This window comes from Haliaeetus leucocephalus, unplaced genomic scaffold (genome assembly GCF_000737465.1).
Source record: "Haliaeetus leucocephalus isolate CR32 unplaced genomic scaffold, Haliaeetus_leucocephalus-4.0 Scaffold228, whole genome shotgun sequence".
Classification (NCBI taxonomy): domain Eukaryota; kingdom Metazoa; phylum Chordata; class Aves; order Accipitriformes; family Accipitridae; genus Haliaeetus; species Haliaeetus leucocephalus.
In genome coordinates this window covers 22747581-22763134 of record NW_010972664.1, presented here as the reverse complement: position 1 = coordinate 22763134, position 15554 = coordinate 22747581, and the positions used below count along the sequence as shown (strand labels likewise).

The window sequence follows — 15554 nt, the reverse complement described above, 5'->3', positions numbered from 1 at the left end:
AAAACTCACAGAGATGAAAGAGTAGGCATAAGGTTCCCTTGTAATTGTAGCTTGTCTGCTGTCATTTCAAGTGTATGATGGCAATATTTATGTGGAGTTATAAAGAAGAGAGGCTCTGAAAACTTAAGTCCTGTGAATGCTTTCACTTGATTTTATTTGTGTAACCTCTTTGTGAAGTGGAGGAACTGTATTATGACTGATTTTACTACATATTTGAGAAGCAGTTTTCTGTTGACCGTGCCAGGCAAATACATGTATTCAACAGGTAAATACTTGTATTCAGCACTCACAGAACTCATAAAGCTAAACATGAAAGGTATAGTGAGGGTACTAAGAACTGGCTAGTGACGTAGGACGTTTTGATCTGCATGGGTCTTTTCCTTAACTCTGGCAACTTTGGTGTGTTCTCCAGTTCTGAAACATTTGTCTCATGAGCGGGGAATGAGTGTGGTTTTGACTGCTGAATTGACGCCTTGACGATTGTAGCTCTCCTTACTACAAGTGGGACATACTGAGAAAAAGTTCTGTTTTGGTCCAAGAGAGCAGCATTGGATTTTGGAAGCTATCATCTTTTCCAGTCAACTCTTTTGCATTGAAAATTGATATGGCCACACTGCAGGGTGTCAGGGCCGGACTTCAGCCATCCTGCTCTGGGACAAGCATGTAACGCTTATTCCTGATTATTTGAAAGCATTTGGAAGTTGACAGGTTTTTGGTATAAGGAGCAGCAGTTGTTTATCTCATCATGAACAAGGAGGTTAGGTAAGAGAACACCTGAATCTTGATGAGTTTTGGGCCAAGCTTCATTTAGAAATGCTGCTGAGAAATGCACTGTGGCGTTTGGAATTGCCATACAGAAGTCTTATTGAGAGAAAATAAATAATAGATGTTAAAACATCTGTCAGATACTATGCTTTTAACAGGAGTGAAGATTAACATGCAGCACTACTGGTGTAGGTGCACACACCACACAGAGTTAAACATACGAACAGCAGGCTCACACTGTGCATACTACAGATGTCTGAATGAGTGAGTGCCTGTGGGCTGGAGCTGCATGTCTTGTGGCTTTCACTCTGCTCCACTGGGAAGTCTTCACTCCTTTTGTTTTTATCCTTTTCCAACTCCAGTACTTTCGAGCGCACAGCTCCCATCCCCTGACCTAACAGCTCCATTGAAGCACATTCCAGCCCCATGATTTCATGGTACCAGGCAGAACTCCCCTGCCACGCTGCTATGCTGCCCGCTGCTTCTCAGGGAGCGAACAAACAGGGAACATAAACTCTCTCCAGAGGAGCAATGTTCTCTGTATATTTTTAGTGCTAGAAATCCAAGATTCATTTAAGGGTGTTTTGTGGGGGCTTTTTTTAATATAGACTTCTGCTAACACAATGGAATATTTCATACCACCCTATTTGCTGTAACATCTCGTACTTTATGTTGTTAAATGGAATCAAAGGAGTTAAAGATGAAAGACTTGTAGTCAACTGGTCCCTCAGCTGGGAGCCAGAGTGGGTTTGTTCTTTGTAATGTATTTGCTAGTGCTTTACCCAGATCCAGCCCAGCTCAGTTTTCATTATTGGATTTACTTGTTTCTGCAAATTCCATACTTTAAGTTAAGTAATTGCTGAGCTTAGACTCAGTATAATACTGCTACTGTTTGTTTCTCATGTTTAACTTGGTATTTATTGCCCATATACTGAACAAACCTTTTATGAGTAGTTGTTTACCATTTGAACATACAAGCACCATTAAAGATGCCATGCTTGCTTTCACAGGTATTCTCTTTACTGGATAGACAGAGAACTTTGTTCTCTCTTCATATGAAACTGTGCCCATTTTACCTTGTACTTTTTCTTTCCCTTGTACTGTTTTCTTTCCAACATGGAGTGTGTCACCAGATGCTAACTTATGTAGTATTACAATAAACCAATCTTTAATTAGCTCATTGTTACCCTTTAAATATTTGGAGTTAGTACAGAATTTGAATGTATGGTTTATGTTGAGACATTGATCAGTCTTGTATTTTCTTGGTGAAAAATGTTCTCAAACTGCCTATTGCATTTGTACCATCTATTTGAGTATATTGTACTCAAAGTAGGGGATGTAATTTTCCAAATACATCCAATTTGTTCATAGTGACGTAATCTACAAACTGGGCAGTGATCCGGGAAGAGGAAAAGGCAGATAACGAACATGTTGTGGGAAGCATAAGAAGCAGAGACTGCGGGGGGAAATGGAGTCTGCGTGACTTGGGACCGACAAGGTTTGTAGACAGAACTGTTCTCCACAGGCTCAGTGTGCCAGCTCTTTTTGGGTGAAGGTATTGGCACATGAGCTGATCTGTGCTGACTGCACAGAGATTCCTGCTTTCTGGTGTAACAGTTACCCCAGGCGGTAGAGCTGTTCCTGCACTGAAGTAGCACTAGCTTCAGGGTTCCAGGGAGAAGCAGCAGTAACATCAGTAGACATTTCAGGTGATGCTGTCTTTGTCTAGACTGCAGTTGAAAAATGTGCAAGTTTCTGCACCATGCTTTAGCGTGGTCATCCTAACATACTTTATTTGATGCACATCCATAGTGGATTTCTAGAACATTATGAAGTTTCTTAGCTATTCTAACAGTGCAGGTAGGAAATATATAAAATCACTGGATTCAAGGCAGTAATAGCTTCCTTACCATATGGCATTTTCTGTGCCTCCTTACTGTCTTGATATACCATGCAAGACCTCTTCTGGGAAGCAGGGAGTGGAAAGCACAAGTGGAAGAAGAAGAGAATACAGGAACAGAGGAGGGATTAAACTGATAAGAAAATGGAAAGTAGGGCTGTAAGAAGCTATAGCTTGTGTAAAAGAGTGTGGTTAAACAGGCGTATAAATGGGCACTGGAAAGCAGGCAGCACTGTGGAGAGAAATAATTGTGGGAACGAGCATCAGGATTTGAACTGAGTGAGGGGAGGAGGGAGATGAGAAGAGGAAATGTGCTCTGACAAACCACCAGCTGTTCTGAGATCCCTGTATGGGCAGAACACCATCTTAGTGATCATCTGTTTCTAGCCTTGTTTTCTTCTTGAGTTCTTATTCTTTTCGTGAAGAGCAGGAACATGGGAAGCTAAAGACAAATGTTATGCCTGTAAAGGACCTATTGCATTGCCTAGCAACTGTTCTATGCCCTTAGTAATAGAACTGCAGCTCCGAAGCCTAGTGAATCCTGAATTTCTTGAGTTTCTACAAGACTTCATTTAATTTATGTATGTTGGGATGCTGTATGCCTCCCTCTCTAGGTGAGCACCTGCCCCTTCTCAGTGTTATCAAGAAGCTGGCTGCAGTCCTTGGGCCAGGTAGTAGCTTAGTGGAAGGTGAGTGAGTTCTGTGAGTGGTGATAAATCCTCTGAGGCAGGTTCCTAGGAAAACAAGGCATCAAATGGTGAACAAGGAATTGAGTAGCATCATTTCACTTTTGTGTAATGGAGAAAAGAGGTGGTCAAGGACTGGAGCACGGGAACTGGAAGTTAGAATTGCTGTTGGAGCAGAGGGTGTGCTTTTCATTGCAGTGACTACCTTGCAGCTCCTGTTCTGGAGGATCTCCAAGAGCACTTAGAAACTGACTCAAGAATATACTAGAAGTCAAGAAGATGTTTGGGATGGGGTGAGGGGGTTACCACCTGGACTTAAATGTGTAGGCATTTATGTGAGCAGGAGAAATTAGCAGGCTGCCAGCCCAAACCTGCTCTTACCTGTCAGCGCAAACATTTAAACATTGGATAAGAAAATTGTCTTGATCTGACAAACAGGCTTACTTTGAAAGCAAAGAGAATTTTTCAGCAAATTTTGAAGGAAATGGGCTAGACTTTTCTGAACTATAGATCATGTTAGAAAAAAAAAATAAAGACCTGTTCCACTTGGAAACACTTTCTCATTATTCTTGAGTCTGAGTCAAAATGAATTAAGTCAATTTGAAGTCCTTTTTTTAATAGTTAAAAATAATGGCACTTGACTCTTGACTTTTGCTGCCATTTTGTGTGGTTTTGTAGTTATATGACTACATTATTTTTTTTTCTCCGCCATACATTTTTAAGCAATTCACAGAAATGAAAATGGACTACATCAGTAAATGAATTCTCTCTACTTTGTTAGAGATGTTGCTTATAAAATTTAGCAGGAAAAAAATCATGCAGCCAGAGGCATAGTGAAGTTGATGTTCCTGCCACACAACAGAGTTCGAGGGTTTGTATTGTGCAGCTTTGTGACTGGGACTCCCTGCTGAGGTTGGTGGGACCCTCATTTATAAGTCGAGCAGTCTTGCATGCTCTTACAACTTGGCATGTAACAGGCATTTTCACATAAAGCATTGCTGAGTTGCTTCTGAATATGGGGGAATTCTTTGGAAAGGTTGGGGAGGTAATTGATCATATGCTGACAGCTTGGGGCTCTGAGAAAATGGTCAGATGAAGGGCTGGGATGCAGGAAAACAAACTTTCCAAGGTGGTAACTGTCACTTAGCCAAGCTATACATGTTTGGAACTTTTTAGTCTTTGCTCACAGCCTCAGCTTCTTAATAATTTTTTGCTGCTTCTCTGTGAACTCTCTTCAGATGTTGACATTTTACTGGTACTGATGCATCCACAGTATTCCAGGTGTGATCTTGAGCTATAGCAGTATTTCTTTGTAGAGCCCTTTTTGAAACTCTATTGCTGCCAAGATAGGTAGTTTCAGAACTTTGATAATCTCTTTCATTATTCTTTGACCTTTGGGTCAAGGACTAGGTTTCTTTCAGGCACCACTCAAAATGTTCTTTGCAGCTAGAAAAATAAGACTTCAATGTTCATGGGAGTTAAGATGGCAGTCTGCTGGGATATTGCATATGTTTACAACAAAAATGTTTGCATTTCTCTATGCTGTGACCCTGAGTTTCTATATCAGAGTGGATAATGTACTAAAGAGAAACATACAGCTTTGGGGCAGAAAAGGATGAAAGAATCTACCACTTGGTTTCTGAGACCTAGAAATCTTGTTTACAGCTTGTTTTACAGCTACATTTGTTTGCATATGCCGTCTGACAGCTTAAAATTACACTAGTTGTCAGTCTCTCTGCAGTAAGATAGAGTATTTTGACTGACTTTCTGCAATTATATTTCGTCAATCCTGAGGTAATTTATACATGAATACACTGAAAGGAGGAGACAAGAGACAGGCATAAGTGAGGCTTTATTAATGACTTTAAAATATAAAAGAATCTGTCAAAAAAAATGCATGTGTTAATTTTACCAATGCTTTGTAACAGAATATGGTCATGGATCGGATTTTCTCTGGTATCCAGCCAACTGGGACGCCTCATCTGGGTAACTACCTTGGAGCCATTCAGAACTGGGTGAATCTGCAGGAAGAGTGCAGCTCCGTGCTGTATAGCATTATGGACATGCACTCTCTCACCATGCCCAAGGAACCAGCTGTCCTGCGCCAGAACATACTGGACACCACTGCTGCCATCCTTGCCTGTGGTATTGACCCAAAGAAGTGTCTCCTGTTCCGACAGTCGCTGGTTAGTGCTCCTGTTATGTTAGATTTGTTTCTCATTGAGTGGCTTACCACACGTGTTAGTGAATGAGCATAGCATTACTGAACTCCTTTATCATCTTTGTGTCGGTGGTCCTAGAAAATGTTAGCAATGTTGGACTTCAAACTTATCCCTTGCTGCTGTTTTGAAGTGGCTGAAACCATGACTGAGGAGTCCATTCAGGGATAAGTACATTTTAAATTTCTGAAGCAAAGCTAGGAGTTTGTGAGAGTTATGAGTAAAATACTGAAAATACCTGTTAGGAGAGCATTAATTTAGCTCTGTAAGTCTCACTTTAGTCACAAAAGGTTAACTCATAAATGCATAAACATAGTCTGTGTAACCATAAAGGCAAGTAAAACATGTTTCTATGGTTTTGTGTTGGCACTTAGCACTTAATCTTTCAGCTGCGCAGTATCTCCCACAGGTGATTGGCATGGTAAGTTTTGTGTCAGTTCCATCATAATCACCAGGGAGTTATGTCTTCCCTGGGATTTTTTTTCCCCTCTTTGCCATAACCTTTTCACATGCACATTTTTCCACCTGATCTGATAAGTCGTATGTGAAATATTTGCTGCTTCTCTTGACCACCCCAAGGGGTATTGGGCTTACCTTCCTACTTGGCATATGTCAGCCTAATCTACTGCATGCTGCATTTTCTTGGAACACAATTTAGTTTCTTGCCTGGTTAACTTCTGTTACTGACTCTAAACTGGCAACGTTCTGTAATTTCCCACAGAGGCAGATGTGGCATAGCTTCTGGTCTTGTGAAGACATCTTTAAATGGATGTCTGACTTGCAACAGAACTGCAAAGGTGGTGTGCACAGGGTCTGAATTTTATTGGTGTGAGATGAAATCATGGTATTCTATTCCTCTTTGAACATGGTTCTTCACAGGCAGAGTTTCCTGTGGTTGACAATCGTAGCTTCATATCCCTGGTGGATATTGAAATGATGAAGACAGATACACTTCCTGCTTTGCTTTTCCTCTGTATTAAAAAACCAATATAATAGATTAGCTCAGAATTATAGTGGAGATATGCTTAAATTAATTTATCCTTTGTTCAAATCTGTTTATCCTTTTAAATAAGTTACCAGCTTGGGTTTTAATTTGGCTGTACTCTGACTTAACTTCTTTCTCATTGAGGCTGACTTTAACTGGAAAAACCTTAAGGTGATCACAAGCCTGTGATGCAGTAAAAACCAGTCTGGAGTTTTGTTATTTCTTGTTTTCAAGCAACTGAACAATTCAGTTAGTTACAACACAGGATCAGTGACTAAATAAACAGAGAGGACTCTTCAGCCTAGAAGAGAGATGATTTGCAGGTTACAGTTAGAGAGTAATAAAGTAAAGGTGTATAAAACTGCAAGTGAAGTAGAGAAAATAGATAGGGAACAACTGTTTTATCCACTGAAGAACATGAACTAACAGGTATCAAAATAAGGTAACACCTGGTAGATTCAGCATGAGCAAAACAATGCTGCATTTCATGAAGTCCACAATTAGGCTACAGAACTCCTTGGCACAGGGTACGGTGCATGCTGAAATGTGTATGAATTCAGAAAAGAACTCAAGAAATTAATCTGAAAAATCTGTTGGGGACTGTTATATACCTGAGGTGCCACCTCTGCAGGAAGTGCTGCAGTCACAGTTGGGAGAGAATCTATGCTTTTCCGTACTTATGCTCTTTTCTGTTGGTTGCTGTCAGAGATGGATATTTGATCTGTCCCAGTGTTGCTTTTCTTATGTTCTCTTAAGTCTAAAAGCTAAACTACTGCTGTTCCAGGTTTTGCTAAAGCCAACACGCAGACTTGCCTTGAAGCCAGCAGATTATCAGTGAGGATCTTAGATTGCAGTCAGCCACAGAAAGCATGTTGTGTCTTTCACAATATAATAACGCAGAGATTGAGACTTTGAGTCCCCAAAGAGGAAGTATCAGACTCGGGAAACGATGGGAGGACAGGGCTGTAAGTGATGCTTCTACAGAACCAATACAGTCAACAGCCAATGAAAACTTTAGATAGCTAGAGTTGAAAAATATTCAGCTTTATCAAACAAAAGTTTCCACCAAAGATGATTATGGTTTATGTTATGGTGGTTAGGCTGGCCTCTGTTAAATAGACTACCTTTTATCTTAATTTTTCTGGGTGTCCTTATCTGTCCAGATCCAACGGTGGTTGTTCATATTCAATCTAAACCATTAAGTATTTGCTTTCTGTGGGCAGTGTCTGATGTCTTGAACCGTATTTTTACTAATACTTCTCTCACATGTATCAATACAGCTTTCAGAAGTAGCTGATTCTAGCACATTTTTGAAAGCTCATTGTCACACTGCAAGCAGCAGAAGGAGTATTACAATTGTTTGTGGATCCAGACTGTTTCAGTAATGGTTCAGGCTGAAGTGGTTTGACTTCCCCAAAACAAGTCTATTCAAGCTGTATGTAGTGGTCAGGTATACCCAGAGATGCACTGTGGTCTGTTACAATTGCGTTGGCAGGACCAGATGTTTCTCTGGAAGCAATTAAAAGGAATATCTGCGTGTAGCTCTTGATGCGAGGAAAGGAGACGGGAACCTTGCTAATGTGATTATTGTTTTAGTATGATAATGAAATAGTACGTTATGGAATGTCATAATATCGAGATGATTGTTCCTGAAAACAAAGGTGTATGATGGATTGCAGCTATTGCTAATCATGAAAGTTTATTGCTTGATTTTTGGATTGGTAATTGCTCAGTTTTTAAAGAAGAGCTGGCCTCTCCTTTTCAGCCACTGTAGCAGTCTCCAAGGGTGGTCTAAAAAGCTACAATTTTGTTTACAAACATTTGCTGAGGTGTAAAGCAAATTGACCAAAACAGATTGTATACTGAAAGAGGGTGTACTTCCAGAGGTCATCAGGAAAGCAGTGAAAATCCAGCTGCAAATAGAGAACTGGTTTAGGTATTTGCTTATTGGCAAAGTAGCTTTCTCTTTTCAATAGCAGATCAAACTATAAATGAGAGAGTTCTCAGTAGATTAACGTGCTACAATTATTGCTGTATTTTGAGTTCTGTCTTGAAAATTACCAAATCTATAAATCACAGAAGTGCTACTGCAGTTACTTCTGATTAACACTTCTGTCCATTTTTTTTGAACAAACATCATGTGACAAAATTATTGTGAAATGAGAACTTTTGGTTTTTATCACCAAAACCAGCTACAACTAATGTCTGGTAGCACCCTGATTCTGTAGCAGTAAAGCAGAATGAAATTCTTGCACTGGAAAAGTATGCTAGTAACGGTGAGCCCCATTAAGGGAATTGCTCATGCAGTCACTACTGTAAATGCTGCTGTGTCCTCTTACTTCTCTGGATTAACCTGGGCAAGAATGGTCTAGAGTTGCCGAAGAGGGGGATTTTTTTGTTTGTTTGTTTGGCTTACTCTTTTTGTACTTTCTTTCTGTTGCTGCTTGTGTTGCTTCTCTGGAATATGTTTGCCATATGTGAAAAAAATATTGATACTTTGTTTCTCGAAAGGCATGTGCATTTATTTGGTAAGGGTTTCACTGTCACTAGGCTTTTATTTACTGCAGGGTTTATGCAGATCAAATATCTAATCCAGAGCTATCTGAAATACCTGCCTCCAGAGTTTTCCCACATTTTATCATCCTTCCCAATACAAGCAAGAGACAAAAGGCTGAATAATTTTAATCACAGATTGACTGCTGGGAAAAAGTGTGGTGAGAACAGATACCTCTCATGTTTACACCAGATCCAAAAGGTGCTGCTATGATAAGGATACAGGTCTGGGAGTCCCAGAACTGATTTTAGTGATGTCCTTGCCTTGCAAGTAAAATGAAATAACAGTGGGAGGAATTTTGCGTAGGCTGATTTTTATTGTATTGCTTAGAGGGTATATGGTCTCTGTTCTTATGAATCAGGTGTACAGCTAAGTTACCTATAAATGGAAAGTGCTAGTTTGATGAAAATTAGGTTTGTATGCTTCAGAATCTACCATTTGTAAATTACTTTTTTTTTTTTTATACCATATATGAACAGAAGTTAATGGCTGGCTGTGTATTTGGTCTCCACACGTAGCAGTTCACCAGATACCTCCCACACTCATATTACAATACACAAACTTAAACTCCAGCTTAGGGAAGTAGTGGCTACAAAGAACAAGTGATAATAACTTGGAAATACTTAGAAGCAAGCAGGATGATGATGAATATTTAGGGTAGTGTTTGGAACCACATTGTCTGTGAAGGGTTACAAACAAGCACACTTAATTAGAGTATCTAGGAAAACACAATTGTGGAAGATGTTGGACACTAGAATGGCCTCCCAGTGAGAGAAGCTCTTTCATTACAGCTTGTTTAATTATATTTTCTTAAGTAGGAAGACAAGTCATAGAAGAGTGACAATTTCTGTAAGAATAAAAATAAATGCATATTTCAAAATTATGCATTTTTATTTGGAGCACAGCTGCAAGATGTATGAAACCCTCTTTGGTCTTAGAGAAAATAATGTCAAGATACGCTTTAAGTGGTTGCCTTTGCCTACCAGGCATAAAAGAGAAGTAACAGAATAATGACTTATACAACATATCCTGAGAATACTAGAAGAAAGAGCAAATATATTCCTTAAATTATACCATAACTGATAAAAGCTGTAACAGTCGACTTTCATAAAACTTAGAATGTTTTATTAAAAACAAAAAGGGCTACAGGGGGGGAAATAATGAAGACACTAAGCAATCTGCACACATGGTAAGCTTATATGGTATAACCCATTTTCTCTGATTCCTGGTGGGTACAATACACATTTCAGTTCTTACCCATAACCATCTTGTATCTCATCTGCTTCACAGTCAAAACAATTTTAGAAACTGCTGTTGCTTTTATGTGGTCTCAGGCTGTTCTTCCTGTCCACCTACCTATCGTAGTAGACACATGCTAAATGTCCCAAGAGAAACTAAAATTCCATCAGAATTGATTCAGCAGGCAGTGCTTGATATGCTGCACTAACACTTCTCTGAGGAGTCCTGTGAGTTTCTGGACAACGTAACGTTCAGTTTCTGGGCGGAAAATTGCAGTTTTCAGCCTTCTGGATGGGGTGATTTATTTTCTGAGTATAATCAGCTGCAGTATTCTTGCAATGTGCAGGCAAATTGAAGCAGTAACTCTGGGAGGTGGGAATTTGCCAATTTGTCTTAGCCTTAACTCCAAAAGCCAAAATACGACAATTTAAATGTGTGCACTAACTGTTTCACTGCTATTATTTTCCAGAAATATCCAGCTGCTTTGTTTTGTGGGCAGAATTTGAATGGATTCATGCTACTTCTTGTCCAATTTTCAGAGGGGCTTTAAAGCTTCCATTGCATCATAGCTTATAAATTCATTAAAGTACATTAATTTAGCATGGTCCATTGAAAACTTCCTGTCATAAGAGGAAGTATGTGACTGTTTAATTTAGAAAATTATTCTGCTTCTCTCATCCCTCTGTTTTCTCCCCCATAGGACTAGGCTAGACATAACTAGAGCTCAGTGGGAAGAAAAGTCATGGTTCAGTAAGATTTCTTTTTTTTTTTTCTTCCTTAATTTACCTGGTTTATCTCATACTATTATATAGCTGTTATATGTTCCTCTCTCCACCAGTCTTCTGGACACACCAAACTAATTACTCAAACAATATTGTGGGTTAGACTAGGAGAATGTTTCTGAAAATAAGTTCATTTCATAATGAATAAAGAGAGGGAAAAGGCTGCCTTGGCCAAATTACTGTGCTCTATCTGCATTTATAACCAGTATAACCTGATTCCAGTAGGGGTATTCTTGATCAGGCTCTTTGGAAAGGAGAGACAGATCTTATTTCTGTAAATTTTAGCCAAATATAAATAAGGATAAGTTATTAAAATCTTCAAAGGTAATAGTGAAAGCTGTAAATACTGATAGATTTACCAATGACAGCTAGATAACCACTCTCCAGTTCAATACATCACTTAACATGTTATTTAAATCAGATGTTGCCTTTGTAACCATGAACTTACTGCACCCACACTTGAATTATTTCTTTGAACAGGAATTTGGGATACCATGTCAAATTTTCTGTCATAAAAGTGTCTCATTGGGTGTTCAGTTGCTGTGTGCATTTGATTCAAGAGCAATCTATTTTGTCTTGTTTATGGCCCCATTATTCGCTCTAGCTGTACAATACAGAGATGCATTACCACGTATCTTGAACATATTGCTTGCAACCTTAGGCTTTAATAAAATCTTGCCTCTTATTCAAGAAAAATAAATGTGAGCAGCACTTTCTTCTGAGAGGGCTCTTGAATTTTTTAGAAGCACTAACTGGTACTTCAAGAAAAGACAAAAATCCTAAAAAAAAGTTTAATTTCTTTTGAATTTTAGGACACTTTCCCTTCTCTGTTCACATTTCTTTTAGTACACAGCTATCCAAATTACCTCCCCAGACTTGTTTGTTTGTCCTCTACACTGTCAAAATCAAATCTTTGAAATTTATTGCCCATTTAAAATGTAGCCCTTAATGAGGTTACACTGCTGAGGGGAGGCTGTTTCCACATAACAGATATGCAGGAAATTTGCAGTCCCTTACAGAGAAGGGCTGTAAGTTGCAACTTGAGGAAATCCATCTTGAAAATGAAACACTGAATCTCTTTTTGCAGGAAGCCACTTCAGCTGCCCACACACACACAACTTGGTATAATAAGCCTCAGAAAGCTGAGTTCCAGTGTTGCTGGTTTGCCTGCTTTCAGATCTGCTCACAGTATCCATGCCTTTCCCTCTGTTATTGTTCTTGAATCTCATTGCTTGCTGTCCTCCTCAGCTGTATGTCTCAGGATGAAAAGTCATCTAGACTTACTTGGACTAAAAGTAGCTATTGGTTTTCCATGTATATATCATCAACTGTGGCTGTGGCCAGGGAATAGCAGCAATAACTTGGTAGGGAATAGCTAGGATTAAGGACGAAGTAATGGATCTGCAGGGAGAAGCCCTGAGGCTGTACTTCAGCATATAATGCCCCAGAGGTGATCCAAGTGTAAATTGTGATCTGAGTTTAAGAACGTGAAAAGGCTGCACAAGTGAACAATTAAGAAGCTATTTGCCTGTAAAGAGGGAGGAGCAGGGCACTCAGCCAGGTGAAGAAACAGAGGTGATTGTGCCTTCTAGATAGCTGCTCATTATCACTTGGAAGGGGTCACCTCTGTTAAATAACTGTGCTTTAAAAAAAATAAAATAAAAGGAATCTGGCTTTTGCAGAACTCGGGCTCATCGGGCCACAAGGAAGGAATGGAAGTACTTGTTCTGGAAATAACTCTTTGATTAGTGATTAGTAAGCCAGGTTGTGGGGGATGCTTAATGCAATGGAAATGGAAGGAGGAAATGTGTCGCTGGTAATAGCAGAGAGATGACCATCTCGACCCTTTGAGAAATGTTGATGGTTTTTACAGACTTGTTACAGATTAGGAAAGAAAACTGTGTTAAAGTGGGTGAGAGCACAGAGCAGGAACAAGGAGAGAAACTTGATGTATTTACTGAGAAAAGGAAAGGGTATGATTTGGGCTGTCTAAAGCGGGGGGGTGTCACAAAGTGGATCTGGTTAAGCTTTTTTGTGAAAACTGCTAAATGGGAAATAGTTGGCTTTGTAAGGGAAACAATAAATAGAGAACTTACAAGACTGTTAGTCCTCCAAATATTTTCAGCCAAGCTGCAAGAAATATTTCCTGAGAAAATAATGTTTATATTGAAAACAGGCTATTATATTCTTTCAGGACACAAAAGTAGCTGGAGTCGACATGAAGGATTTAATAGATTAGATAGCTGTTTTTCAGACTCACCAATGATTGTGACATTCTTGGAGGCTGGTTTGACATACAGTTCAGGATCTGTCACTGGTTGTGAGCTTTGATTGTTGGAGATATAATTCTGTTTCTTCATGTTTTGCAGTATTTTTATACTGGGGTATATGGGGAGAGGTCACTGCTGACAAACTGATGTCTTCATTGGAGAAGAGCTAAGCTTGTTATTATCTGTTCTTGTTCGGGAAGGTGGGGCATTCCTGAAGTACATCATAGCTCCAGTGGGTACTTCTGCTGTCAGATTTTTAAGTACAAAACAAATTAAGTACTTTACTGGTTCCCGTATACACAGAATAACCTTAATTGATTGGAAACTATTAGGTAAAGATAGGCAGTTTAGACACCAGATGGCATTCAGCTGGGAGTCTGAAAAAACCCTCCGATTGAAATGGCAGAACTGGTGGCCAAGGTGTGCATGCAATCTGCCACCATAAATGGTTGGTGCGCCAGAGAAGTAGTAGATTGAAGTCATGTTGGCAGTACACAAGCAGAGCTCTAAATGGGACCCCAGAAATTACAGACTGATGATTTTGACTTTCATCTTACCAGGGATGGTAGAGTCTTCAATAAAGAGTAGGACACTGAGTGCATGAGTAAATGGTCTCTTTTGAGAGTTGCTATGGTTTCTTTAAAGGGAAATCCTGTTTCACTAAACTGCTGGACTCTGTGAGGGTGTCATTAAGCATGTGGATAACGGGCATCCCAGGAACATAGTGGATTTGAATTTTTTAAAAAGCCTTTGACAAGGTTCTGTATGAATTCTTATTTAAAAAAAAAATAAAATGTAGCAATGTATTGAAGGAAATGTTCATTACTAGTCTTGCAGCTGGCTAGAGTTGAAAGCCAAATAGGGTATAGTGATCACTTTTTTTTGAATGGCACAGCCAGTAGTCATGTCCCTCAGGGATTCCTGCTGGGACCTTTTCTGGTCAACATCTTCATTCATCACCTGAAGAAGGTAGTGAACAGAAGTTTGTTGGCAATGCTAAGTTCTTCTGGGTAGTCAAATGCTATGCCAAGGAAAGGAACTCCAAAAGAACTCGTAAAATAGAGTGGGTAGGCAAATTAGTGGTAGAAGAGCTTTATATGTAAAGTAAAGCATCTAGGTAAAAGTAATCTAAACCTTCTTTACACAGTATTCAGCTGAGTCGCAATGCAGGGAAAAAGTCTTGGAGTCATCATTGGTAGTTCTCTGAAATCATTGGCTCAGCATAAGTAATTTTCAAAAAAGCCAACTATATGTCATCATCACTGTATCACCAGGAAGGGTATTGAGAACAAGACAGAAATTATGTTTTGTCGCTGCACAAAACCTTAGTGTGCCCGTATCGTGAATAGTGGGTAGAGCTTTAGCGTCTGCATCTCAAGAGGGAAGTAGTGAAGTGAACTGGAGACAGTACAAAGAAGGGGAGTTAATGCTACAGGGGACAGAGCAGCTGCCTTAAAAGGAAAAATTCAGAAGTCTGGGATGCTTCAATTCGAAGAGGAGAAGGCTGAGGTGTAGATGCCATCAAAGTTTACAAAATCAGAAAAGCACTGGATAAACCGAGTGTGGAATTGTTCACCAAATTGTGCAATACAAGAAACAGGCGGCATTCAAAACTAGTAAACAGAGAGTTTAGTGGGTAAATGAAAGTACTTCTTCCTACATCAGATTTGAAACTTTGGAGCTTGTTGCTGCATGAGGTTGTGAAGTGGGCAATATCAGCAGGTTCAGAAAGGGATTAGACACATTCCTGGGGAACATGGATACTAACAGGACTGTTATAATATCTTCTGATAATATCTGTTAATATCTTCTGATATTCCCTAGTACAATAATTATGGATGCTTGACAAGTATAAAGGGAAGATACTGTAGGAAGCCATAGGCTCATGTGCTCAGCCCAAATGCCATCTCTTGTTGCTACTCCTGGAAACAGGGCTAGGCTACAGCTACCTCTGTTGTGATCCAGTACAATATTATTTCTTACATTCTTATGTTTTGGTTGTTTAATGAAGAAGTTTGCTTAGAATTTTAAATGGACTCAGGGGCAAGAGACTGACTGAGTTTGTCCGAGAGGATGGCTTCTTCTAATTGTGATCCATTGGTATTGCTCAGTGCTGGAAAGGAAGAGTAGACTTTATTTTACTGGTATCATATA

At 39.4% G+C, this 15554-nt stretch overlaps 1 protein-coding gene across 1 annotated transcript in view; it reads left to right on the top strand.

Annotated features, from left to right (window-relative positions):
* WARS2 (tryptophanyl tRNA synthetase 2, mitochondrial) overlaps window positions 1-15554 on the top strand; it is a 41709-nt gene that overhangs the window by 16108 nt on the left and 10047 nt on the right. The window contains exon 2 of the mRNA XM_010567512.1: window positions 5280-5537. Coding sequence (XP_010565814.1) covers window positions 5280-5537 — 258 coding nt within the window. The remainder of the gene's footprint in view (window positions 1-5279; window positions 5538-15554) is intronic.